Source organism: Trachemys scripta, chromosome 13 (genome assembly GCF_013100865.1).
Source record: "Trachemys scripta elegans isolate TJP31775 chromosome 13, CAS_Tse_1.0, whole genome shotgun sequence".
NCBI lineage: Eukaryota > Metazoa > Chordata > Testudines > Emydidae > Trachemys > Trachemys scripta.
This window is the reverse complement of record NC_048310.1, coordinates 42,872,315-42,900,236: the sequence shown is the minus strand read 5'-3', so window position 1 is coordinate 42,900,236 and position 27,922 is coordinate 42,872,315. Positions and strand designations below refer to the sequence as shown.

Genomic DNA, 27,922 nt, shown 5'->3' with positions numbered 1-27,922 from the left:
TGTCATTACCTTCCCTGTTAAGAGGGGATGAGGAGACCATGTTCCCGACCCAGCGATTCACACTACTCCAAGTGTGTATATCTCTCCTGCAGCATTGCCTGAAGATCTGATCTACTTAGTTAGGTTTCTTTTACCAGATATATCAGGATTTTGGTTAGTTCAGTTTCTGCTAGTTAATTTAACCCAGACAGAACTTCAAATTCAGCGTGGGGATGCAAAATTCTTCATTTGCGGGGAGCGGAATACTAGATGAACGAATCATCTGACTAAAGAGGAAGTTACTCATAACTGACAAGTTATGATGAGGCTTCTGTGAGAGACTATGCTATGAAATACCTGGCTTCTGACACATGAAAAGGTCACAGGTGAATTCCATCGCTGTGAATTCCATCATGTGTTTCGAAGGGACTGGACATCTTTGTTTTAGGAGGTGGAAGAGGAGTTTTGCTTTCCCTTCCCCCTGAAAGATCAGAATCGGCTTTCTCCAAAGCACTTGTGTACTTGGGGGCAGTTAGTTTCTTGCCTTGCCATGCAATATCGCCTTAGGTTTTAGTGGGGACATTTTTCCCTGCTGTTGTTGCAGCGTTAAAATACAGGTGGCGTGTCCAGTGCCCAGTGCTGGCTGTTCGCCGCTCGCTTCAGTAGCTTCAGTGTGAAGTTAAGGGGCCCTTCCCCCCCCCTTGTTTTCTCTAGTTCCCAGGGATTGTCCATCTGGTATTTCGGCTAGCAGCATTTGCTTGTGAATAGCAGAGTTGGTAGGGTGCACTAATTGGGCGCCATTGCTTCAGTCTGACTGCAATGGATGCTAGCACTCAGAGCAAGGGTTTGCACTCAGCCGCGACATGGATCCCCTCTGGAGAAATATGAAGGTAGGATTAGGTTTATTTTTCAAACTTAGTCACTCAAGAATGTGCTGCCTACGTGGCCTGAAGTTTGTCTCGCTGCTGGGCATTGTTAATGTGCTGCCTGAGAGCCTCACTGCTATTGTCACAGGGAAATTCAAAGCAGACCCAAAGCAAATTAGAAGCCAAGTGCTGTATGGAAACAATTTCTAGTGTAACTAATTGCTCTAAGTTAGCAGAGATGCAGGGTTTTCTTTGTCTGCTTATGGGCTGCTGTGTTGTGACGGTCACATATAAGCCTGGATAACATGCCAGTGTTTTCAATCTAAAATTGTTTTTTCGTGGCATCGTTGAGAGCTATTAAAGTGGGGTGTAATCTCCAGCCAGCAGGTCTCATCAGCTTGGGTTTCCCACATTGCAAAATGTGACAAAGGACACTTGGCTGTTGTGACTGTGGACAAATGCTAGTGGTTGTGCAGGTGTTGTGTGGATTTTAGAGGGAACGGGTTTGAATGACTGGGTTTTTGAATACAAAGAATCATTCTCGGAGTAAATGCAGAGTGCTTTCTCCGGCAGATTGTTTGCTGGGGACAGAAAGGAGAGAGACCTTTTCTTTGGCTTTCGCTCTATTGTGTGCTCCGTCGCTCTGAAAGCGTGCACTGTGAGTATTGTCTTTGCAGAGAATGCCAATCTGTGAGGTCCCAACTCTGCGGAGTTCAGTGCCTTGGCAGCTGACTGCTGGAGATAAATACACTGCAGGACCCCACTGTAGGAGGAGCCGAGGCCAGCTTCAAAAAGCCTCTACGTGTTACACTTTATATAAAAACGGGGCAGGTGCTTGGCACAGTTTAGGTCAGTGCAGCATGTAGTGTTCAGGAGGGTTCTCCTAGGATCTCTGCTCCTGCACTGTCAGGAGGATGGGTGCAGGAGCAGAGATCCAAAGAAAGGCCTCCCGTACCCTACACACAGCCCTGAACTGAGCAGTGCCAAGCCCTTGCCCAATTTCTAGGTAAAGCACCAAAGCACCCGCCTGCCAGAAACGTTTTTTCAAACTCCCACCTGAAATGCTGATTGTTAGTTACATTGCAGTCGTGGCTGGAGGCCCCAACCAGATTGAAGCCTCATTGTGCTGTTTGCTATGTAGCCATCTAGTAAGAGACAGTCCCTGCCCCAGAGAGCTTGCAGGGGGTAAGGCCAGACAGGTGTAGCAAGTACACTGAGTGACGAGGGGAATAGTCCTTGCATACAGTAGCAGTGTGCAGTTTGTAGAGGCCAAGGATGGTTTGGTCGTTTGAAATCAATAACGTATCAGTAGCAGTATTCCCAGCTCACCCCCTGCCTGCCCATTCCTCCCTTTCCCAAAGCAGAAATATCACAGGGGCCTGGGGACTTGGCCGACACAGGGGTCGGGCAGTGCCAGAGCCACAGGGGCCTGGGACTTACAGCGGCTTTTTGTTGCCAACCTCCTTGGCACTGATCACTAGTGGCAAAGTGCTTAGACACAAGGCCACCAGTAGACTCAGCCTATGCTTCATTCTCAGCAGAGTCGCAGACAGTCCTTTGTGGCTTCCTGGAAGGAGAAGTCCTGGGTTTCTGCTGTCGCCTTCTTTGATCTTCCCTGTACCGTCATTCACTGTTGCTTCAGAGGCGCGGATGCATGACCCTTCATGTGTTTTCTTCATCTCTGAAGAGGGAGCCTGAGTGGTTGATGTGCCTCTGTCTCCCACTCCAGACACCTCGTTAATCATGTTGGAGGTTTGCACCAGGGTCCAATTTAGGGCAGGCGACCGCATGGGATGCCAGGCTTGGGGGGTGCCAGGTTCGGGGTGCTGATTTTGTTCTTAGCAACAAAAGGGAAAATAGAATGCATTGATCATACAATTTTGAACGAGCTGGGCAAAATCAAGGATATGACGCACAGGTGCCAACTTTCGTTGGTGCTGGTGGGTGCTCGCACCCCCCCCAGCCCCAGCCTCGCCCCGACTACGCCTCCTCCCTGCCCCTATTGGACCCCTCCCCAAATCCCTGCCCTGGCCCCGCCTCCTCCCCCAAGCATGCCGCATTCCTCCTCCTCCCCCCTCCCTCCCAGTCTTGCCGTGAGAAACAGCTGTTTCACGGCGCAAGCGTTGGGAGGGGGTAGAAGCAGGACTCGGCGGTGCGCTCAGGGAAGGAGGCGGAGCAGAGGCAGAGGTGAGCTGGGGCAGGGGGCGGGGCGGGGAGCTGCTTGTGGGTGCTAAACACCCACCAATTTTTCCCCATGAGTGCTCCAGCCCTGGAGCACCCACGGAGTCGGCGCCTATGATATGACGTTGCCAATAAATGAGCAGAAGCGACACTTCTCAAAGACACACTGCGAAAGATGTCATTTACAGTAAGATTTGTTGATGACGAGGATGGCTGTATCCAAGTAAAGGACCATTTTATCTCTTTCTGGTCTGGGGACAACTCGACTGGAAAAGGCCTAACAGGACTGTTTATGAACGTTTTGAGAATAAAATAAATCTTCAGGACTGCTGGGGCCAAGGCTACGACAACAGTGTGAACATTACAGGAAGAGACAGTGGCTTCCAGGCAAGGATCCTTGTGCTGAATCCAAGAGCTTTCTTCATGCCTTATGGCTGCCATTCCCTCAACCTGGTTGTGTCAGATGCATCATCATCTTCTTTAGATTCAGTATCTTTCTTTGGAGCACTGCCAAGGATACATATCTTGTTTTCAGCATCAACTATCAGGTGAAAGATCTTCACGAACAAGGTTAGAAAACTGACGGTGAAGCCCCACTAAGTAACTCTCACTGGGAGAGCTGCATTGACAGCGTGAGGCCGGTGAGGGACCAAGTGACTGAGGTTTATGACGCCCTGATGGAATTGGCGCAGTCGAGTAAAGCCGAGGCCAGAATCCGACATGAGGCACAAAGCCTGGCAAACCAGATCATTGACTTCAAATTTCTGTCTCACTTGTGGTTTGGCCCGATACCCTGTTCCAAGTAAACGTTGTTAGTAAGGCATTACACACTCCGTCGATGGACTTTGCGACTGCTACTATTTTGATGAGAAACTGCCTTGATTTCATTGTGGCCTACAGAGACAACAGATTTGAAGATGCCATCACTGCTGCCAAAGAAATGGCAGAAAACTTAGCAGTTGAGCCTGTCTTCAAGGAAACTCGCATTCATTGGAAGAAGAGACAATTTGATTACAAGGGCAGTGATGAGGTGATGGGAAGCTCGGAAGAAAAATTCAAGAGGGAGTTTTTTTGCTCGCTTGTTGACACGCTTTGAGTGTCCATTGAAGAAAGGCTTAGACAAATGAAGCACCACAAAAAGACCTGGGAGTTTTTGTATGACTTTAGTAAGCTGCCAGGACAGGAGAACACTCTTAACAATTGTATGGACCTTCACTGGACGCTGACACCTGGGGAATGTTTGGATGTCAATGATAAAGATCTATGTTGAATTGGACATCTGTCATATTTTGCCACACGGGAAGCGCTCTCCACTCCAAGTTCTCCATTCATGATCCAGAGCTGAAGGACACTTTTCCTGATGTGCGGATAGCTTTGAGGATTCTGCTCACGTGCTGGTCACAGTCGTGAGTGGTGAACACAGATTTTCAAAGCTCAGGCTCATTAAAACATATCTTTGATCGACGATGGCTGATGAGAGACTGACATCGCTTGCTATTTTATCCCTTGAAAATGCCATTGGCCATTCTCTGGATCTCTCTGACACAGTGCTTTAGTTCACAAGGGCAGAGGCAAGAAAAGTGACCTTCTGAACGAAAGGACTAGGGTTAACATTCTAAGGCCGTCACCTACTGTAATACCATTTTATACTGATCCACCCAGTGCTGGTGCACAGTTCAATTTCTTGATGTTAGGTCATTTCAGTTATTTTTAAAAATTAAAACGTTTCTATAAGCTTAGAGGAAACATTTTTTAAATTTGCTTATATATGGCGTGAATAAATACAGATTTACAGATCCTAGCGTGCAAATTTATAATATTATATGACAGGGATAAATCATGCATGCAAATCATGCATCAAAGTCGTGAGATGGGGTACAAATGCAATAAAAATAAAGTATTCAAAAGTTTAACAAATGGCTGATGGGGCGCCAAAGATGCTCTTCGCCTGGGGCGCCATTTGGTCTAGGGCCAGCCCTGGTTTACACACTCTTCTCCCTTTGGCTTCTCCTTCTCCTTGGGGATTACGCGTGATGCCCCCTCAACACCCTTACAGTCCTTATGGCTCTTTGATTCTTGGCCTGTTGTGTATGGTGGCAGCCCTTGTACCTAGCGCCTGTTGTAGCTAGTCCGTATGCGAAAAACACTAAGCACCCTGAGCACTAAGGAGAAACCAACTCTTGCAGTGGTTCTCAACCTTTCTTTTTCGCGGACCACTTGAAAACTGCTGAGGGTCTCAGCGGACCACTTAATGCTCTTTCCAAATGTTGTTTGTACTAGTAGCTAACTATTGTAAAGCACTTTGGGTAAAAGCGCTATATAAAAAAACCTTAATAATAATAAACGTTTTTGTTCTACAAATAAAAGCACACAACTCATATTTTAATATCAATAGGCTTACCTTTCTAATACAATGGATGTGCCCTCACTGCCCCACCACAGCAGCCACAGAGCCCTGCAGGTCCCAAATTCCCCCCACCCCCTCTTCTCACCCCACTGCCCCCTCCCACCTACCCTCTATTCCCCCCAAGGCCACCACCTCACCTTACATGTGCGTCTTCTCCAGGGTCCAGGCACCTAATTAGTGGAGTCACGCCTGCGCAGCTCCACTAATTAAGTGGGTGGCCCTTCATTTTCTCATGTGCAGCCGCCCAGGCATGCAGAGGGAACTATCCGCGGACCACCTGAATGGAGCTCTCAGAGCACGGGTCTTCCATGGACCACAGTTTGAGAACCTCTGAACTATAGGGTTCATTTTCTCCAAAAGGCACATCTCCTCCTCCAGTTCCCCATATTACAGCTTTTCACGCATGGGAAGAAAAGGGGTCTATTAGTCCATCCTTTTCTTAACTCCATCCCCAGATAACAGGATGCCCATCTCTTGTTCCTTCACTCCTGGTGCCTTTAAGCAATTCCAGGAGATGTCCTGCTTTTCTGAGGGGTTACTGGTCCCTGTGACTACAGTCCATGAGAAATCTCTTTTGTGTGTTTACAGATTTTAAGGAAGAAAAGATTCTTGATCTCCTGATTAGTGAAGGGCTTTGAACCTGAGTGACAAGTGCTGCTCACACCAGATGGTGTCTCTGCGGTGCTGAGTAGAGATCTGAACGCCACCCACTGATGGTGGGGTGGAAGTGTTCTCTTGTCACCCTTTACGTGGGCAGCCCTTTAATGTTGATGTTGTGGGTGCTGTAGAAATCCCCAAGACTCAAATTCCAGGTAGCTTCTGTTCCTGAATGTGTACCAATCCACACTTATATTGTAGACAGTAGCCTGGTAATTTATTGATTAGGGAGCAGTAAATCCACCTTCTCTCTGAGAATGTGCTGCGCCTTTCTGAGGCATGTATTCTGGCTCTCCCTAATGGAATGGATGGTCACCGCAAACTTTGCTTTGCCCTGGTCCCTTGGTGTAGGACAGGTCCGGCATTGACACCTAAATTCCATTGTGGTGTGGGTAGGCTCTGTGGGGGGAGGACGGTTATAATCTTTTTGATAACGAGTTTCAGGAACGGCCTCCCTATGGTTTAACACTAAGTAGATCACAAAAGATGGCAGCTTCTTTCCTGGCTGACCCCGGAGTTAATTCCTTCGGCATAATTTGAGAATGTCAGTAGCATGCAGCTCCTCCACCACACACAGACCTGCATCTTTGTACTGTGCTAGTTGTTTGTTAGCGTCTGGAGAAATGAAGCGCTCTCTCTCTCTCTCTCTCTCTCTCTCTCTCTCTCTCACACACACACACACACACACACACACACACACTGGCAGCTGAAACCTGCAGCCCCTCCCACCCAGCCACTGAAGCCCAGAGCCCCAATCCTCCTCCACCCTCTCCACGCACCCCAGTGCACCCCAGACTGGGAGGTCAGCTGGGAGCTTCAAAAGCCCGTGGAAGGGCTGGTGCACACGTTGTTCACTTGGGTGCTGGGCGGTGCTCTCCTTGCTGTTGTTCTGCGGCTGGAAAGTGCAGTTGTGAAGATGCCGTGACCTGGAAAAGCCGCAGTGGCCATTTAGCCATCCACTGCGGGGAGGATGGAAGGCAGAGGCCATTGTGCAGAGGACAAAGCTGCATTATTAACTCGCCTGTGACAGGCACTGGGGACTTGAATTGCCATCAAGATTTACAATCCTTTCTAAGTTCCTCTTGGGCTGTTAGCTTCTCCTGGCTCCTTTCTGCCACTGCCAAGGAACCTGCCAGCAACAACGGGAGCCACTGCCCCACCCCAGGGCGTGGACCAGCGAAATTAGTTACATGTCACATGGGGGACAACATCGACCAAGCTCTGCCAGCTGGTCGCCCCATCCTGCCCTCACCTTCCTGAAGATTAGGTGTCACTGCCAGAGCACAGAACAACCCTGGTTCCAACCCACTGAGACCAGCCCAGTCCACCCAGTGACAACCCTGCGCCGTCCCCTATTTCCATCCCCCCCCCCATGGACAAACACCCCCACACACACTCCAGATGTGGCCCTCCCACACCAGCAGACACTTTTTCCCCACCCAGCTGTGTTCTTTAAAAGCCTGCTGTCAGGGGTCAGGGAGGCGGTAGGACGGACGGACTGTCGCTGTGCTAGGCAGGTCAGCACGGGGCTGCTGCTGTGTCTGCAGGCTTTGGTTGTTGTCGTTGTAGATCTGGCAGCATTTGTTCTGGAGCAGCTGCGGCGGTTTCTGAAGTAGCTTCTAGCTTTGCGTGTGTAGTGAGACTGGCTGGGCACACTCCATGTAACTGCAGCTCAAAAGAACAGTCGTTAAAGGACTAAGGAGGCTCCCAAGCCCTTGCATCTGTCTCTGGAGTGGCCCTGCTCTGTCTCTTGCCCCCGCAGATATGGCCCTGTGCATTGGCATTCAGTTACCGTACAGATCGCAGAGCTGAGCGTACGTTCCTCCCCCAGGGCCTCATAACACCTAGGGCCTGTTCTCCCCCCTTTGCATCGATATCCCGCGTATAAGGGGGACCGCTGGCTTTTTTGTCTTTGTTGGGAGGAACCTTGTGTTCTCTATGTGGAGAAATATGTGGAGACAGTTTCTGCTCCACACTTGCATTCTAGCTGCTGTCTCTCAGTTGATGGCACTTGGCTATATTGGATCACCCCATTGAGCATAGCAGTGGATCAGGACCATTAACAATACAGACTGTTATCATAGACTCATAGAATCAGGGTTGGAAGGGACCTCAGGAGGTATCTAGTCCCACCCCCTGCCAAAGCAGGACCAATCCCCAACTAAATCATCCCAGCCAGGGCTTTGTCAAGCCGGGCCTTAAAAACCTCTAAGGAGGGAGATTCCACCACCTCCCTAGGTAACCCATCCCAGTGCTTCACCACCCTCCTAGTGAAATAGTGTTTCCTAATATCCAACCTCGACCTCCCCCACTGCAACTTGAGACCATTACTCCTTGTTCTGTCATCTGCCACCACTGAGAACAGCCGAGCTCCATCCTCTTTGGAACCCCCCTTCAGGTAGTTGAAAGCAGCTATCAAATCCCCCCTCATTCTTCTCTTCTGCAGACTAAACAATCCCAGTTCCCTCAGCGTCTCCTCATAAGTCATGTGCTCCAGCCCCTAATCATTTTTGTTGCCCTCCGCTGGTCTCTTTCCAATTTTTCCACATCCTTCTTGTAGTGTGGGGCCCAAAACTGGACACAGTACTTCAGATGAGGCCTCACCAATGCCGAATAGAGGGGAATAATCATGTCCCTCGATTTGCTGGCAATGCTCCTACTTATACAGCCCAAAATACTGTTAGCCTTCTTGGCAACAAGGGCACAGTCAACTCATATCCAGCTTCTCGTCCACTGTAACCCCTAGGTCCTTCTCTTCCAAATGCTTCTACTTTAGTGATTCTCCAGTGCCTCTGCAGAGAGGTAGCAGATGTTGGGGCCTTGCAGGTCAGCTTCCCAGTGGAGGAGAAAGCAGTGACATGGGCTCTGGGCAGACTGTACATGTAACTCATTGTATTTACACACCTTCACCAGTCCTGGAACAGAGGTGGTCACACAGCACACAGAGAACAGACTCCTCGGACCAAGAACCTGCCTCTCCCCAAACCAAAACGAAAACCAGCACAGCAGGTTTTCCCAAGCCTTACATTTGCTTGCACACTAAGGCCATGCCTACACTGAGAGCTTGGTGTGTGATTCCCAGCTTGCAGACACACAATCGCACTAGCTCACTATAAATAGCAGGGTTGTCGCGGTATCCCAGGTGGCAGTATCTGTGCAATGGCTTGGTCATGCCAAGTAGATACCCCCGGGATTTGGGTGAGGTTGTACTCAGCACAGCCGAGGCGTGTCCCTGCTGCTGCTGCCTGTATGACCGAGCTACGCTGCCATTTATATTCACACCAGCTCTCATGAGCTGGCAGAAGTGCACACAAGCTGGGAATCACTCCCCTAGCTCCTAGTGTGGACGTAGACTGTTTAACTGCGCCCCCTGGTGACACCTGTCAGAACAGCATGCACAGCTGTGGCACCCAAACTCTGCTTATCCAGGACTCCCATTTGAAACTTGCCAGGAGTCTGAGGGGCAAGCTAATTTTCATAAAATAGAGCAGATTGAAGCTACTGCCATAACACGGGCCAGAGAACTTCCCTGAAATAGTCCCTGTGTGAACTACAGCAGATCCTTTAGAAAAACATGCAACATTGCTTGTAAAGTTGCCAGTGAGGAAGGCTCCACCACAACCTTTGATAATTTGTCCCAACTGTTGATTACACTCGCTGCTAAGAATGTCCATCTCATTGTCTGATTCTGTACTCTTAGCCCAGCCAGGCTTGGGCTTGTTGAAAAACGGTGGCTGCAGTAACTAGTCACAGAAATTGGACATTTCAACTGGGAGTCCTTGGAGCGCGAGCGTCTAATTACTGCCCCTCTGGGCAGTGCTTGGGTACAGTGGCCTCTGATTCTTGTCAGCCACTCCACGCTGCTCCTGCAACACAATTGTAACTTCTACCGATACGAGGATGTCTGAAGAGGCTGGTTTAGGCAGCTGTGTGCGGATTAATTCGTACTAACCTCATGCTGTAGCATCCATGTACAGTAAAAGCTGTGTTATCCAGCACTTTACCAACCGGAAAGCTCTAGAAACTGCCATTTCTGATATCCCTTAAAAGTCTGGTTGGTGCGGGGCTGGCAGGTTCCCTACCTGGCTCCGCATGGTTCCCCGGAAGCGGCGACCTGCCCCTGCTGCTCCTAGGTGGAGGAATGGCCACGGGGGCTCCGTGCACTGCCTCCGCCCCACTCCGAGCACTGGCTCTGCAGCTCCCATTGGCTGGGAACTGCAGCCAATGGGAGCTGTGGGGCGGCACCTGCGGGTGGAGGCAACGCGCAGAGCTGCCTGGCCGTGCCTCCGCCTAGGAGCAGCAGGGACATGTCGCCACTTCCCAGGAGCTGCCTGAGGTAGGTACTGCCTGGAGCTAGCACCCCCAAACCCCTCCCGCACCCTAACCCCCTGCCCTGAGTCCCTTCCCACACCCAAACTCCCTCACTCCATATCACTCTTGGTTAACCAGAATTTTTGACTAACCCATTCCCCCAGCATGCCGGATAACAAAGCTTTTACTGTATTTTGGTGAGCACAGCACTGATACTTCATCATTCAGTCATTCCCAGGAGAGGAGCAGCCGGAAGCACCATCAGGATCAGCCCCACTGTGCTAGGGGCACAAAACCAACTCCAGGAGAGTCCCTACCCCCAAAAGCTCACTGAATACAAGATGCCAGTGGGTGTAACCAACAATAGGCACAAATGCGGTCAGGAGGGTGGGCACACAGCGACCGGAACGGGGGCTGCTGGCATACAGTCCTTCGCGTTTTCCTTGGATTTCAGTAAACCAAAGCTATCAAAGTAAATAACTCACGTCTCTGACTCCTACAAAGCTGATGGTTGGGCTGTCTAGCAGTCCATGAGAATGAACAGTTCCTTAAAAGAATAGGGGGAGGGGTTACATGAATGATTTCAGTAAAGGCAATTTCAAAGAGGAGCCCTAAACCAGCGTCCAGTGATGGATCCAGTGCAGACGGCACAGGGTAGAATTCTCTGGCCTGGATTCTGCAGCACATCAGACTAGATTGTCACAATGGGCCCTTCCGGCTTTTAAATCTCCGACGCTACGGCCGGGCTTTCGCAGTACCTCTTGGGGGCCCGCTGTCACGGCCCCTTCCTTTCCCCGTCCAGCGTGTCACTGGAATGGTCAAATTAAAGCGAACAAAGCGTCAAATTCCTAGAACCCGGCTAGTGACTAATCCAGGCGTCTCAACCATAATGGGGCTTGTAATATAGTATGTGTCTGTCAATACTGCATTCCTGTACAGGAGAAGCGAAGGGTGGAGGTGGGGAAAGGCTGGCCAGGTCACAGGTCATGGTGGTGGGAGCCGGCCTGGCTGGGTTAGGGGCCATGGTGGGGGGGAAGGATCAGGCAGGTTAGGGGCCATGGTGGCAGGGGAGGNGGTCGGGGCTGTCTGGGTTAGAGGCCATGGTGGCAGGGGAGGACTGGGGAAGGTGTCCTCCATGGTGTTACTGGCAGGGCACACACACCAATCTCACAGGAGAGCTAGAGAAGGAGCAACAGTCTCATTCCCAACAAAAGCTGCCGCTTGCTACCGACCCCAGTTAATGGGGGTGAATTGAAATGCGGGATGCAAGTAGCAGGTAACTCCAGGGCTGTGCAGCTCACAGGCCCACCGAGGGCTGAAAGAAGCTGTGGTGCTGCTAGCTACTTCCCAAAGGCCGCCTGCCCCTCCCGGCGTGCACACTGGAGAAGACGGCCAGGCCAGCTCCAGAATTGCCCGTGCCGGGAGTGTCCCTGCTGCAGGGTGGAGCAGTGATGGTGCAGCCAGCACAGCTGGAGCCCACTGCATAAAGAGCCTGTTGTTTGGCGGAGTTGTTAAGCCCCATTGACAATGGCAGCCCCTCTGGCTCGCGCACTTGGTGCTGCCTTGGCCCGCACACTGACCCTTTTCTCTTGGGCTGCACCGAGCGGGGGGTTTATTCCTTCCAGAGCAAACTGATTGGCTGTTCTCCTTGTCGTTGCTCCCTGCAGGCGTACGAGTGGGCGCTGGAGGGGATGCGACACCTAGCCTGCATCAGCATGGAGGACTGCAGCTCCCCAGAGCACTGTGCGGCAGTGATCAAGTGTTTGGAAAGCTACAAGGGACAGCACCCGGAAATCAGCGATGCCAAATTCCAGGAGATGAAAGAGCTGGCCTGTGAGCTGAAGAGCGACAAAGGGCTGAAGCAGTGGAAATTTGCATGGTCCAAGTGCCAGGAGACAAAACTGGTCTTTGAGAAGAAGCTAGAAGCTGCCCTGAGAACACGAAGGTCTCTGCTCTCTGAGCGGAAGCCAGGTGAGGGGGAGCACTCCAGCTGTGGTGGTGAGAGCAGCCGGCTGTCCCGCAGGAGGCACTCGGAGGGAGCCATCCCTGGGCTGCTTTCAGACAGGAGTCCCAGCGTGTCCCATTTCTACAGCAGGCCAAACCGTTCTCCTGGGTGGACCAGGGAAAAAGCTCTCTCACCGTCCCTGAGCGGCTCCGGGGATGTCAGTGCTGGGGAAGAATTGACCTCCCAAGCTGCTCCCAGCAGGAGTCCCCACTTGAGCAGGGTTTCTCTTGGTACAGTGGCCTGCGAGGCTCCATGCCACATGCCCGAGGACAAGCCAAACCTGGAGAGTATTTTAGAAATTCTTGAGGCGAATTCATCCTGCTCCACCGCGTCCGCCTCCAGGAGGCCACCATCCAAGAGGACGCTGAAAAAGGCCCAAAGCTTTGATCTTCCCTGCAGCGAGAGTCTGCGGTCCAGCTGCCAGAGGACGCTGAGCGAGCCGGCCAGGTACGGCAACACGGGAGTCTTCATTAAGGGGCTGGAAGTGAGCAGCACGGAGCTCGCGGACAGGACTCACGCCGCATGGCAGCAAGCCGCTCACAGCTGGGCTGCGCACTGCCTGCCCGAGGAGCAGAGGAGCTACGGCTCCACGCCAGAGGCCAAGAGCCGGGGCAGGTAGGTGACTTCTTCTCCCAGCCCATGTGCAGGGGCCAGGCAGGCTGCGAGGGGATGGGTCTCCCTGTGGCTGCTAAGGCACAAAGCAGCACTCCTGGTGACACGGTACTGAGTGCTCTGCCGGAGCCTGCCTCATCTCCAGCACTGGGGCGAGTCCTGGGGTGGAGACAGGCCCCATGGGCTGAGGAGGCAGATTCAGAGAGGCACGAAAGGGAAGCTCCAACTTCCTAAAACACACAGTGCTGGCAGCTGGGTCAGGGAGGAGTCACCATCTTCCACTACACGCTCCACAGCGAGGCCCCCTTGTGAGGAAGGGGGGGAAAGTGTCTCTAATGGGGCAACGTCTAGGCTATTGGCGTTAAAGGAGGACGACCTCTAGCCAGGTTGTGGGGCCTCTGCAATGAGGTGGATATTGATTTTATTTTGCGAATGCACAAGTGGTACGATAAAGATGTAAGAACTGGGGCACCCATTTCCTGGGGATAAAGAAACACCAGGACAAAAGCCTCTCCCCGGTAAGGCACTGGGCTCTAGGCTCCCATTTTCAACAGGGTTGACACGTCGTCTTGCAGCATTTCCCCCCGAGGGATGCCCAGAAGGGGAAGGAGGTTGGGTTTTAGCGTGGCCTTGAACTGGAAGGAGCACACTCCGCTCAGTCCCCTCAGGGACCCGGCAGTCTGCAGAGATTGCCTGTCGTGCCCGAAAACAATGGCACGGGTTCCCCAAAGTGGAAGAGAGGCGAGGAAGGGGGCTGAGGATTCCAAAGTGGTTCAGGATGATGTGACTGCCGGGTACAATCCAGACCCGTGGGGGGGGGGGGGGGGGTGCGTTCCCCCTGCCCTGTCCCCCGGGGTGCCTTGCAACGCCGTACTCTTATAGCTCCCAGCCTGGGCTGCTCTGCCAGCGTCCAGATGTGTGTGTGTGTAACTGCAGCCTGCCAGTCACACCCTGTCTCTCACCAGCCTTGGTTCTACTGCAGGGTGACCCCAGCTCACTCCCAGCCCCCAGAAATGCACGTCCTGTACTGCCCAGCCCTCTCCTGGACAGTCCAGGTATATCAAGGTCATTATTCCTTTCAGGGAAGAATATACACTAGCTTGTTATCTTAAGTAGAGTTACCCAGACACTTTAACTTAAACACACTGGATTAGATAAAACAAACGTATTAACTTCTGAGGGAGAGATTCTAAGTGAGTACAAGCAAGGAGGCATAAAAGTCAGAAATGGTTACAAGAAAAAAATAAAGATAAAACTCTTCCTACTGCCTAACTGAACAAACTCCATTAGATTGAAGCAAAGTTTCTCACCACATGCTTCCAACAGCAACACTCACCAAACTCCTTGGGTCAGGACCCCTCCCCCAGAGTCCAGCGGGCTGCTCCCTTTGTCTTCGCAGGGACAGAGCATGAGATGGGCAGGGAGAGAGAGAGGGGGGAATCTTGGGGGTTTGCCCCTCCTTTTTAGAGGTGTTCAGTCCTGCTTTGAAAAGCATTTCTAGCTGAGACCCAGGAGACAGGCGGTCTGCTGAACAAAGGAGACCCCATGCAGTTTCTTTGCTAAGATGCAGATCTTTCTGTCCCCGACCCCAGTTTGGGTCAAAGACTGGCCTTTTGGTAGGTAATGGCCCATTAGCTGTGTTGTCACCTGGCTGGGACGTCAGCTTGCCCTTTGTCTTTGAGAAACTGGTTTAACCACTCCCCAGACTTACCTGGGAAACACTCTTCAGTCAGCTGATTTCAGCGTATGTCCATACCTTTACCTATAATGTGGCGATATGCACTTTGCCATGATACTGCTGATCAGCAAGTTATGAGTTTTCAAATGACACCTCACAGAGCAGGGCTTGTACAAAGTCTATTCCAGTAGCGTGTAGGGTGTGAACACAGGGCTGTATTCCGTCACTTGAGGAAGGAGGCTCAGGATCTGGGTCATCCCCAAGTGGTTCAGGGTGCCCTGGCCCACTGCCAGCCCTGCCATGTACATGCAACATGTCTTGCTACTGCAGCAGCCAAGGCCAAAGGGGAGGATTTTAGCTGCCTCTGGCAGAGTTGGCAGACCTCCTGTTCTGTCTGGCTCTCGGCTGGTAGGCTGTTCCCCTAAAGGGTACTGGAGCTGAAGGGGAATGTCCGTGGGAAGCAGATGGAGCAATCCCAGAGGCCCTGCAGAGTGCTCAGAACAATTCCTTGGGGCTGTGGCCAGGCAAACAACTGACTGTTTGACTCTGCGAGGCAATGCTGGAGCTGCTGCTGGGAAAAAGCCCATCACTGTGCTTTGACTTCTGCTCCAGCACCCGTGTCTTTGAGACTTTCTGCAAAGGGACAAAGGAGGAAGTTGACCTTAGCCCAGGCTAGCATGAAGATTCGACGTGTGTTCATGGGTGGGAGAATGTTCAGGAGGCAGGGGGCTGTGCTCTGGCCCAGCGGATGTCCTCTGTATGTAAAGGGAACCGAAACCTTCTCATAAGGAGTACGTGAGGATCCCCTTGGCTGGCACGCTCGGCTGTGTCGAGAGCCACCCTGGCGCCCAGTAGGTGTGATCTGTCTGTAGTGAGTGGCTGGGCTTGAAAGCTGCGGCCCAGTGGAGACTTCCTCATCCAGCCTGACAAGAGGTGGAATCCAAACTTCTCCTGAGCTGTGCACAGGCTGCCCCCAGCAGGCGCTGTGCATGGCATGGGGAGCGCCTTTACCAGCAGCCGTCTGCCTCCCAGCATAAGACTGGCCAGACTGGGTCAGACCAATGGTCCAGCTAGCCCAGTATCCTGGCTTCTGACAGTGGCCAGTGCCAGGTGCTTCAGAGGGAATGAACAGAACAGGCAATCGAACGAGTGATCCATCCCCTGTCGTCCAATCTCAGCTTCTGGCAAACAGAGGCTAGGGACACTCAGCATATGGTTGCATCCCTGGCCATCTTGGCTAATGGCCATTGATGGGCCGATCTGCCATGAACTTATATAGTTCTTTTTTGAACCCTGTTATAGTCTTGGCCTTCACAACATAACCTAACAAGGAGTTCCACAGGTTAACTGTGCGTTGTGTGAAGAAATATTTCCTTACATTTGTTTTAAATCTGCTGCCTCTTAATTTCATTGGGTGACCCTTTGTTCTTGTTTTATGTGAAGGGGTAAATAACACTTCCTTATTTACTTCCTCCACACCAGTCATGATTTTATAGACCTCTTCATATCCCAGTCTTATTAATCTCTCCTCATATGGAAGCCGTTCCATACCCCTCATCATTTTTGTTGCCCTTTTCTGAACCTTTTCCAATTCCAATATATCTTTTTTAACTGGGGCAACCAGAACTGAACTCAGTGTTCAAAATGTGGGTGTACCATGGATTTATATAGAGGCAATAGGATATTCTTGGTCTTATTATCTATCCCTTTCTTAATGATTCCCAACATTCTGTTCACTTTTTTGACTGCCGCTGCACATTGAGTGGATGTTTTCAGAGAACTCTCAACGATGACTCCAAGATCTTTCTTGAGTGGTAACAGCTAATTTAAATCCCATCATTTTTTAAGTATAGTTGGGATTATGTTTTCCAATTTGTATTACTTTGCATTTATCAACACTGAATTTCATCTGCCATTTTATTGCTCAGTCACTCAGTTCTGTGAGATTGCTGTGTAACTCTTCACAGTCAACTTTGAACTTAATTATCTTGAGTAATTTTATATCATCTGCAAATTTTGCCACCTCACCATGTATACCATTTTTCCAAATCATTTATGAATATGTTGAACAACATTGGTCCCTGTACAGCTCCCTGAGGGACACATCTATTTACCTCTCTTCAGTCTGAAAACTGACCATTTATTCCTACCCTTTGTTTCCTGTCTTTTAACCAGTTACTGATCAATGAGGGGACCTTCCCTCTTGTCCCATGACTGCTTACTTTGCTTCAGAGCCTTTGGTGAGGGGCCTTGTCAAAGTCTTTCTGAAAGTCCAAGTCCAGTATCCACTGGATCCCCCTTGTCCACATGCTTGTTGACCCCTCAAAGAACTCTAATAGATTGGTGAGGCATGATTTCCCTTTACAAAAACCATGTTGACTCTTCCCCAACAAATCGTGTTCATCTGTGGGTCTGATAATCCAGGGAGAGGGGACTCCCGTCCCCCCACCAGCAGCGCCGCTGTCCCCCAACCCACTGAGGGGAGGTGTTCCTGGCTATGCTCTGCTCCCACGGCGGATGCCTCTGTTTGGGGCGGGACAGAGCCCTTACCCCTGCAGCGTTTGGCTCCTCCCAGCTGGCAGAGAGGATTGCTGTTCTCCCTGCGGCTCCTCCTCCCAGCTAGCGGGAGGGGGCTCCAGGTCTCTCCTTTCTGTCTCCCTCCCTCCCCATTTGGTTCTTCTCTCTGTCACACAGCCGGGGGGGGGGGGGGGCGGCGGGCTGATGCTGCAGGGGATAAAGTAAGGGGGAAGGGTGGGAGCTCTAGTTGAAATTCTGGCAGTCCTTTGTCTCGCACCCACCTGAGCTCCCAGCAGTCACTAGGTGATGGAGCCGTGAGAAGTCCGGAGGTACTAGGGTGCCGGAAAGGGAAAATGCTTCACCCTCTCAGCAGCCAGGGATGGGCATGGGCAGCAGTTGTAAGCGTTCTGCTAGGAATGCCCCTTCCCAGCTGCCGGGCTCCCCACCACAGCATGGCCCTGGACCGTGCTGATGGGCTGCTGCCAGCTCATCCTGCCTGCCAGCCACTGATGCCACGCAGCCCTCTCTGGCGTAGGTGGCCGGTGTTTTGCTAAGACGTGTCCAGCGGAGAGAGGTAATGTCTGTTCCTTCAAACCCACGGACGGACCTCTTCTTCGTATCAGCCACCCGCTCTTCTACGAGCTCGGGGAAGAAACCCCTCTGTTCCTCACAGGTGGTGGTGCCCACCTGTCAGTGCCTGAGCCACCCCGCGGTACTGGCCCCCAGCTCCCGTGGGTACCAGGAGTGACTGGTGATGGTCCTGTCCCTACACCAGCAGGCTGCATGCACTGGGCAATGTCACCCCCTGTGCTAACGGGAGTAGTTGCTAATCCCTGTCTCACGCAGTGGGGCCCCAATGTCGCTGCATTTCACTTGTGATTGTGAGGAGATCTGCCAGGTTAGCAGGGACACGCAGCGCTCACACAGCTAGCTCCCTTTGTCTGGGCTGGTGTGGAGTAAATCAGGATTACAGCTGGGTTCTCCCTCTGCCGGAGCCCACCTGACCACTACCATTTTTCCCTCCTCCGGGGCTGTCCTGAGCAGGACAGGTAGCCGGCATGGCAGACTGCAGGAGGGATTGTCAGCAGGGGGCAGGCGTTCCCTCCTCCAGGGGCACAGCGTAACCGGCGTGGTTTTGCCGCGCCACGCAGAGGCATGAGGCAGAGGTCTGGAGCAGAGTTTCCTGTCAGGTTCTCTCCAGCCCAGCTGCAGGACAAGGCCAGTGGAGCTGCCAGCGTGCAGACCCTCCCGCTGAAGGCCTGCCCCAGAGAAGAGGCCGATGAGCAGCTTCCCCATGGGTGGGAGGGCTGGATGGCAGTCCCCGGTCCCACGGCCTCTGTGCAGGACCCCCCCCCTCCGTGCCAAGAGCAGTGGTCTGATCCCGCAGGGCAAATCCCATGCTCCTCTCAGTCTGGGTGGATGGAACGGTGTGGCTGTGTGCCCTGGGAACAGTGCTTTGCATGCTGAGTTGTCACACAACAGCCTCGTCTCTCCCCTACCCAGCAATCACTGCCATCGCCCGGCTGTCCCAGCACCCACCTGGCGAAGGCTGAGGGGTGCAGGCTGGAAGGGGCAACCGGCTGGGAGTATGACCCCTGTTGAGGGCATCGGATGCAGGGTCCTGTTGGGCTTTTTGCTGCTCCCTCCTGATTCCCATCCAGGTGCTGCTGTAAGGGAAAGGGGTGGGGATGAGGGTGAAGCAAGCAGGAAGGAGTTAATTTCCCAAGGAAAGTTAAATAGCAGAAGCGTCTCAGCTAAAAGCCACCTGCACCCGCCCCCAAAGGAAAGAGTCTCTCCGTAGTCCCAGTCCCCTTGGGGTGCAGAGAAGGGACCTGCCAACACCTCTGCCCACTGCTAGCTACGCAGCACACAAGCCAAGCCCCCAGGGCTCAGGTGGTTAGTACCTTCCCGGCCAAGAGATGCCCAGGCATGAGCAATGTGGTAGGGGGTCACAGGAGAGACATGGAGACAGGCCCACCCCGCCGTGCTCGGGGCTGGGATGCCAGTGAACCGGAAGCCACGGCTGCTGTCCCCCATGGCTCTCCGGGGCACTGTTCTCCAACACCCACACGTGCATGTCCATTATCTTGCACTTTCTTACCTCCTCTGTTAGTGACCAGCCTGGCATGTACGCGGTGAGCTGGTTCCCCAGGAGCCAGGCTTTCACACTGTCCTTCCCAGTTAGCAGGGCAGGAAACAAAATGTTTTCAAACGAAAGCCGAGATTCTGATGCTGCCCCGGATGGCGGAGCCGAGCCCAAGGCACCCCTTCCCGACTGAGATTTTCTGCCTCTGCAGCAAACTGCGGCACATCATCGACGAGATGGTGACCACGGAGCGGGAGTACGTGCGGTCTCTGTGCTACATCATCGAGAGCTACTTCCCCGAGATGGAGCGCCTGGACCTGCCCCAGGACCTGAGAGGGAAGCGCAGCGTCATTTTCGGGAACCTGGAGAAGCTCTACGACTTTCACAGCCAGTACTTCCTGCGGGAGCTGGAGAGCTGCTGTAACCATCCGCTGCGCGTCAGCCACGGCTTCCTCAGACACGTAAGGCCCCTGCGCCCGCCTGGCTGTCCTGCCCCGCTGCTGGGCTGGGCCGTGAAAGGTGCCATTGTCTGTGCAGTCTGCTTGCTGGAACCCTCTGCTCAGAGCAGGGGTTACTGCAGAGCCTGTCCCTCGGGGTCAGCCCCAGAGTAATGCCTTCGGAGCAGCCCAGGTTCCTGTTACCAGACTCGCTCCGAAGCCCAGCTGGGCTCGCGGAGCTGGGAGGGGAAATTAATTTGCTGCCCTGGAAGGAGTTGTGTCTCGTTCACACAGTGAGTGGCTAGAGCCTGCTCCCAGGTGTGTAAGACACGTGGTCTTGTGATCATACAGGGAATGAGCAGTGCACATGCATGCAGTCAAGTCCAAGCTGCCAGGGCCCATACGCTAGGGTCCCCAAGGCACGGCACGGCTGCCTCTGCAGGGGCTGGGAAGTGGGGAGGAGCTGCAGTCTGGGGACGCATTGGCAAGGGGAGCTGCGGTGCCCTCAAGAAAGGCAGGGCCCCGAGACCGGCAGAGCCGTGCGTTGGACCCCATACCCGAGGGAGCGACGAGAACTGCCCGGGGCTGATTTCCTAGGCTCTGCTCTGTGCTCACTACTTATGCTTCTGTTTTAGCACTTCTCTCTTCAGCATTTTCTGTCACTTTAATGAACATCACTCCCCCGTTGCCAAGCTCACCGCATACGCACAGCCCCTGGTGTTCCCCAGGACGCCCGAACTGGGGCTGATGGCTGGGCCAGGCCCCCAGGCTTCCTGCAGCATGGGAGGGATAGTGAGCTTTGTACACTGGCCTGCTCTGAAAGCTCCATCTGGGGCCAGAGGGCAGCGCAGAGAAACTTCCTGGCTACCCATAGTCAGTCTGCTCCACCAGCCAGGATTCACATGGAGGCCAGTAGGACAATCCAGCCCTGGGGAACACAACGCGGACATGGCCAGGGGACTCTCATCAGTTCTGCTGAGAGCTCCGGTATTGCCTGTGCTGGCTTTATTGATGTCACGCCCACCGTCCCAGCACAAACCATGGGAGCAGCAGGTGTGTTGGCCCCTTCCTGCTCAGACCTAGGCCTGGTTCTGCTCCCAGTTCACCAGCAAAACCACCTCCAGGCAACAAATCCTCAGGGCTTGTGAGCGGAGGCGGCCAGTGTGCAGCAGGCAGCTTGCGCTCAAGGCAGCTCTGCCGAGACTGGGAAAAAGCAGATGCTGCATTTTTCTCCCGTCGTTCCTGGCTATTCAGGGACATTTCCAGGGCAACAGGATCGTTGCTCTTTAGAGTCCGTCAGCCCCTGTGACTCATCCTCCACCTCACCCTCCGTCTGTGACGTCAGATGCGGAAGGAATTGCAGGAGCAGGTGGTCTCTCGGGGTTCGTCTACACTGCGATTAGACACCGCGGCTGGCCCGTGCCGGCTGACCCGGGGCTCATGGGGCGGGGCTGTTTAACGGCAGTATTGACTCCCAGGCTCGGGTTGGAGCCTGGGCTCTAGGACCCTGCGAGGTGGGAGGATCCCAGACTCAGGCTGCAGCCCGAACCCGGGAGTCTAAACTGCAGTTAAACAGCCCCCTAGCCCGGGAGCCCGAGTCAGCTGGCACGGGCCAGCTGTGGGCTTTTAACTGCAATGTAGAGACACCCTAAGTGCAAAGCGCCTCCACTCTTGGACGTGGCTTTAATAATGACGCACAGTGCGGGAGAGGTGCAGGGAGCCTTGGCTCTAAGCAGAGTTGTGGCAGGACAGCCTGTTTCCCTCTCCACCAGGCCTGGAACGCCAGCTGCAGCGTCTCTTTCCAGCCATGTTCAGCGGTCGCTGTAAGGGTCTGCAGCCCATACAGCCCACAGGGACTCCCAGGCAAGGGGCAGAAGGAAGATCTTGGGGGGAACCAGCGAACAACCGTCTCCCATAATGCTGACATGGAGTTGAAGGAGTTACCCAGGGCTCCTGGCGAGGTCCCAGGAATCCGTAGGGAGAGTCGTCCTCCCCAGGTCCCATGTGCACAGGCCCCGTGTAGCCAGCTAACGTCCGGGGCCCTGGGGCAGTGGGTTTGGAGACACTCTGCAGCAATTCTCTGTAAAGGAAACGGGGTCACTTGGCATTAACTCGGGTGACAGCCGCACCGTTCCGGGCTGTGTAGGGGTCCTTCAGGGGTGTTTGTTTCTGTTGCAGAAGGATCAGTTTGGGATGTATGCGTTATACAGCAAAAACAAACCCAAATCCGACTCGCTGCTGGCCAGCCATGGGAACACGTTCTTTAAGGTAAATCCCCTGTGCCCCGAGCCCAGATCAGGGCTCTGTGGTTCGTTGGGGTGGGATCGTCTGCTTAAAGAAACCTAGCCCCTGTTCAGGACACAGGGTGCTGTCTGTGCTGGGCTGGAGAAGATGGGCTCTGCTGGGTGCAGGGAACAGTCTCCTGTAATTGCCTGGCTCACACGGTGTGAGGAGCGGAGTGGGAAGGGGACTGGAATGCAGAATACTCTGCCTTGGAAAGGGGTCCTGCAAACAACTGCTTCCCAGAGCCGATGCAACCACTAGGCGAACTAGGCGGTCGCGTAGGGCTCCAAGTGGTTGGGGGCGCCAAAAAGCGGTGCCCTGGCTCGGCAGGGAGGAGCTGCCGAGAGCCAGAGCGTCGGCTTACAGGGGCGGCGAGCCCCAGCCATGGAGGAGCCGGCGCGGCGCAGGGGGGCAGCATCCCTGCAAAGGCGGCGGCACCGCACCCCCCCCCAGCACTCCTGCCCAGGCTGCGGCCCGGCCCCCCGCCCCACCCCACCGGGGGCTCCTGCAGGCTGCAGAGGATGCATGCGGGCGGCGGCCCCCGTGCAGCCCCCGGCTCCCCCTCGCCATGCTCGGGCTCTGCGGCTCCCAGGCATGTGATCCACCATCGCTGCCCCTCCCGGAGCAGGCTCAGGGCCCTGCGGGGGAACCTGGTCTGGGGAGCAGCCCCTGGGCAGGCTGGCCCCTGGGGTCTATAAAGGCTCGTTGGGATTTACCCCTCAGTGAGCCGATGTGGGGGGGGGGAGAGGGGCGCAAGGTGGAAGTTTCACCTAGGGCGCAAAATATCCTTGCACCGCTGCTTCCTCATTAATTCCTCTGCACGTCCTGGCTCCGTTCCTTCCCGTAGCGTACAGAACCCTAGTGAGCAGAGGCTCCAGTGGAGAGTGGTTGGCAAACTCAGCGAGCCGTTCGTCCCAGCCCCTGGGGCTCGAGGCAGCGGAGGCCTTGCCACTCCCCAGGAATAGCGGCTGCTCACACACACCGCTCTGCTGACCAGCTTTCTCGGGGGGGCTCAGTTCAAGCAGGTGCAACTGGGGGATAAAATGGATCTCGCCTCCTACCTGCTGAAGCCCATCCAGCGCATGAGTAAATACGCCCTGCTGCTGAAGGACCTGATCAAGGAGTGCAGCGAGGCCCAGGAGCAGGAGCTGGGCTACCTCCGAGCAGCAGAGGAGATGGTGAAATTCCAGCTTCGGCACGGCAACGACCTGCTAGCCATGGACGCCATCCGCAATTGTGATGTACGTACGGGGCAGCGCATTCTCCCTCTCCCTGGGCGGGGTGTTCGTTCTGCCCTCCACATGGGGGATTGGATCCCAAAGCCCACCTGGGCCTTCCAGAGGACATGGCCGTGGGAGGAGGTACTGAGCCCCCAGGCTGCGGTCGGTTCAGCGGTTGCTGTGAAGTGGGACTCTCCCGTTGGCATTCCCCCTGCCCAGGGGCGGCAGCAAGGGCCATGGAAGAATTCTTCCGTCAGCCTCGCGCTGTTCACATGGGGACTTAGGTCGGCTTAACGGCGTCGCTCAGGGCTGACGCCCACCTCCTCTTCTAGGGTAGCCCAGGCCTGAGCTGTATCAAGGCCTGGCTGAGTGCAAGGGGCTGTGCCCTGTATAGCGGCTGTGATGCCGTCCCTGCTCGCTGGCCAGTGGAGCGGAGCCCAGGCTGAGGTGTCGGATCTTCCCCAGCCGGGTGGGGACAGGTGCCGCCTGCCACCCCCAGAACCACCTGTCCACCTGTCCAGATTTCCCCTCCCAGAGCTTGGGTCTGAGCTCAGCCTCTCTTCCTCGCAGGCGTGCTGGGGGCACAGATGGACCCGGCGTGTGTGGCCGTGGGGGAGGTTCCGGCCAGCGGGGTCACCAGTACTAGTCACAGGGTTTGCGGGCTCCGCCCCTCTCTCCAGTGACCTAGTAACAATCTGTCCCAGAGTCCCAGCGTCTGTGCCCCAGCCTGTAACCAGTCTGCTGGCAGTGGGCCGGGCCCCGAGGTCCCACACCGTTCCACCAGGGCAGGCCTGTGACCTCCAAGCCTCTGAGACTGGGCTGTGGGCACCAGTGACCCCGTCTCTCTTCGTGGCTTCCTACACCGAATCCAACCCAGCCAGACTCCTGTGGGAGATCTGTGCTGTCCCCCGTCAGGGTGCAGTGCTCTCAGTGCGTATCCACAGCGACACAGGCAGCCTCTCCAAACCACGCACCATCCATTGGTCACCTGGCTACAGAATCTGAACGCACTGGGGTTAGCTCAGAGAGGCAGAAGTTAAGCCATAGTCCACCCTGGCTAAGCCAGCGCCATGATGGGCCATCCAAGCTGCCCTGGACTCATCTCTGGCTCTCTCCCGTCACCTGTTTGTCTCCCCAAGTTCACACTCGTGAGTCCCCCCAAAAAGCCCCCTTCTTTCAGTCCCCTGACACCCTGTTCTCCAGCTCCGTTCCCAGTCCCACCTGCTGGGTTTCCAGCTCTTAGGTGTTGATCATTCAGACCTTGGGGCGTCTCTTTGTCTCACTGGACCCTGTGTTGATTTGGGTTGGTTTGAGCCAGTTCCTTCATTCCCTCCCAGGCAGTGAGGTGACACTCACTCCTCCTGTGCTGTTCCAGGAGCACTGGTAACTCTCTGACACTCGCTGGGTAGCAATGCAACATCCTGAGGCATGCCCTCGGAGTCATACAGATATTGCAGAATATTCCCACTTCCTCACACATTCCCCCTCGATAAGGAAGCGAACGGGCCCTGGCGGGTACCTCCAGACTTGCCATGCAAGTGGCTGGCAGCCCTGACTCTTGCAGGGGGACATTCACCCCAGCAGGCGGCCGGCCAGGCCTTGGTATTGCTTAGACCCCACTTCAGTCCTAGTTGGAGGGCTCAAGTGGGGCTCTGTGGGGTGACTGTCGTGAACTGGGTCTCTCTTGGGATCCCTGGTTCCTGGGTGAAGCAAGGAAGGTTCCTCTTTCAATCTCCCCGTCTTCCTCTCTGCAAATTCCCTTCCTCCGCCATAGCTGGCCACCAGCAGCCGGGGACACAGGGACCAGGCTGCCTCAAGTGCCAGGTTCGTGCTCTCCACACACAGCCCTGCCCTCCTCAGCTGCTCGTCTGCTGCCGTCAAGGCAGTGATGTGGGGCTGGGCATGGGTCCCCCCCCCCCCGGTTCAGCTGTGGGCTCTGCCTTACTGGGCTGGCGCTCCCTGTGGCCAGGTGAACCTCAAGGAGCAGGGGCAGCTGATGCGGCAGGACGAGTTCACCATCTGGCTGGGCCGCAAGAAGTGCCAGAGACACGTCTTCCTGTTCGAGGACCTGATTCTCTTCAGCAAGCCCAAGCGGATCGAGGGCGGCTTCGACGTGTACATCTACAAGCGCTCGTTCAAGGTCAGGGCCGCCGCTGCGGCTTGCTCCTCTGGGGGGCGTTCTTGGGCACACTCTTACTACTGCCTGTCATTTGAACTGCGGGAGCCCCTCGGAGCCCAGACCTGGGCCAGGACCCCCCCCAGTGCCAGACACTACAGACGCAGGGCAGAGCGATGGTCCCTGCCCGGTGTAGCAGACGGGCTCCAGAGGGAGACGATGTGCGTGTGGCCCTGTGTTCCCTGCAGAGCACTGCTCTTCTCTGCTGTGCTGTTGGCGAGGGCTGCCCAGCGTTGGGGGCGGGGGTTGCTCCCGCAGTGCCATGACTCTGCCAGGCGAGAGGGGGCCAGGTCTCAGCCACCTTCACCATGAGGGTCGTGCAGGCCAGGGGCTGAATTCCCTCGGCCTCTCCAGGGGTGTGCTGGAGAGCGGGACGTGTTACGAGGCATGGGCTGGGGGGGGCATGATCCAGGACAGATCCATGCCCCCGCCCTTCCCAGTGCCCCCGTAGCCTCCCCCCGCCCCGTGCCTCCCAAGCATTGCATGTTCCCTCTCCCCAGACGGCTGACATCGGCCTGACGGAGAGCACCGGGGACAGCGGCCTGCGCTTTGAGATCTGGTTCCGGCGGCGGAAGTCCAGTGACACATACGTCCTCCAGGCCAGCACAGCGGAGACCAAGCAAGTCTGGACCAAGGACATTGCCAAGATTCTGTGGCAGCAGGCCACCCGCAACAAAGGTGCGGCCCCTCCCCGTGGGATCTCCAGCCCTTGGGGGCTCCCTGGGTACCTGCTCTCCACACTGACCCAGGGAACCTGGGAGCTTTGTGTAGCTGCTTTGCCGCATGCAGCGAGGAACCATGACACTCCCATGCTCTTTCCCTCGGTCGATTGTACCGCACGGCTGGGTCCCGCTGCCCAGGCTGAGGGACAGAGACTTGCCCGGGGTCATTCAGCAAATGAGTGACTGAGCCAGGGGTGACAGCTCCCCAGCTCTGGGCTACACCCAGGGCCGGCTCCAGGCACCAGCTTCTCAAGCAGGTGCTTGGGGCGGCCGCTCCAGAGAGGGGCGGTACGTCCAGGTATTCGGCGGCAATTCAGCGGACGGTCCCTCGCTCCGCCTGGGAGTGAAGGACCTCCCGCCGAATTGCCGCCGCAGATCACGATCATGGCTTTTGTTTGTTTGTTTGTTTTTGTTTTGGCTGCTTGGGGCGGCCAAAACCCTGGAGCCGGCCCTGGCTACACCCCAGCTTCTAGACAGTCTCCTGGAGGAGCCCCCCCCGTGCGCCAGACCCCCCCCCCCCCCCCCCCCCGGGTCCCGCTCTTCCTTCAGGGCAGGACCCGCGTCTGTACCGTCTGAGCCTGAGCTTGGCCCAGCAAGTCCAGCTGAGGAGGATCTTTCACACCCGAGTGATGTGGTTGTACTGACCTAAGTTCCTAGTGGCGTCCTTAGCCTACCCTAAGAGCAACCATAATCCTTCCCCTGCACTGGTAGCAATGCAAAGCATGCGGGAAACTGAGGCACACGTAAAACGATTACAATAAATTCCCAATATGAGAACTCGCGTCTCCTGAGTCCTAGGGCAATGTCCCTTCCAGGAGGCCACGCAGGCTACTATCCCTGTACCCCTATGCTGGGGCTTGCAGGGCAGCGCCCATCTCCCCCAGGCACGCAGCTGAAGACCCTCCATCCAGAGCCCAACCCCGCACTCGGCCTTGGCCAGAGCTCCCACGACTGGAGGCTCTGAGCTGCCAGTCCTGGTGGGGCTCGCTCGCAGAGCGTCCCCTGAGCAGTGAGTGGCAGAGGGGTCGGGCCCGGTGCCTCGCTAGCAGAGATCCAGCAGCCTGCCAGGGGTTGCTGTGGGCTCGGGGCACAGGGGGTCAGTGCAGTCTCCTCTGTGCTGGAGAAGGGGGAGAGCCTGCAGTTTGCTCTGTCTCCCCAGAAATCCGCAGGCAGGAGATGGTGTCCATGGGGGTAGGGAACAAGCCGTTTCTCGACATCACGCCCAGCGAGGCAGCTATCAACGACCGCGCCATCGATTACATCATGAAGGGCAGAGGTAGGTGCCAGCCCTGCTGCCCCTCCGCCCAGAGCCAGCGCGCAGGGCTGACACTCGTGGCTTTGTTTTGTGGCAGGAGCTCGGACGAGGGCCTCCATTGCGGTGTCTCTGTTTGACCACTCCAACCCCTACAAGAGAACCCAGACGCCGCTCTCCGCTGGCAGCACCCCTTCCTCCTACAGCCCGTCCTCCTCCTCCTCCCTGCTCGGGCCCCTCAACCTGCACATGTATCTGGAGCAGGCCCTGCTGCCGTGTGTGCTGGCCCCCAGCCGCCCCTTCCACGCCGGCGCCTGCATCGAGGAGGATGAGCAGGAGCACGAGACCAGCAGCCAGCCTTCGCTGAGTACGTCTGAGCGGACAGCCGCTGGGTGCGCAGGGAGCCCCTCTGCTGCCTGGACAGCCACAGCGCAGAGCCCTGACGCTGCCCGTTCCTCACCCAGCTCCCTCGCCATCAGGCCGGGCCCTTGGGCAGGGCAGAGCGTGTGCAAACCAGCCCAGGGCCCTGCTTA

At 55.3% G+C, this 27,922-nt stretch overlaps 1 protein-coding gene across 3 annotated transcripts in view; it reads left to right on the top strand.

Annotated features, from left to right (window-relative positions):
* The window catches only part of PLEKHG4 (pleckstrin homology and RhoGEF domain containing G4), a 159,607-nt gene that overhangs the window by 126,920 nt on the left and 4,765 nt on the right, over positions 1-27,922 (top strand). For 2 of the 3 annotated variants that reach the window (XM_034788274.1, XM_034788276.1), the window contains 8 exons: positions 12,069-13,021; positions 19,511-19,760; positions 21,915-22,004; positions 23,036-23,260; positions 25,209-25,379; positions 25,916-26,093; positions 27,297-27,413; positions 27,490-27,756. In XM_034788274.1, coding sequence (XP_034644165.1) covers positions 12,069-13,021; positions 19,511-19,760; positions 21,915-22,004; positions 23,036-23,260; positions 25,209-25,379; positions 25,916-26,093; positions 27,297-27,413; positions 27,490-27,756 — 2,251 coding nt within the window. The remainder of the gene's footprint in view (positions 1-12,068; positions 13,022-19,510; positions 19,761-21,914; positions 22,005-23,035; positions 23,261-25,208; positions 25,380-25,915; positions 26,094-27,296; positions 27,414-27,489; positions 27,757-27,922) is intronic. The other variant, XM_034788275.1, reaches the window with a different exon arrangement.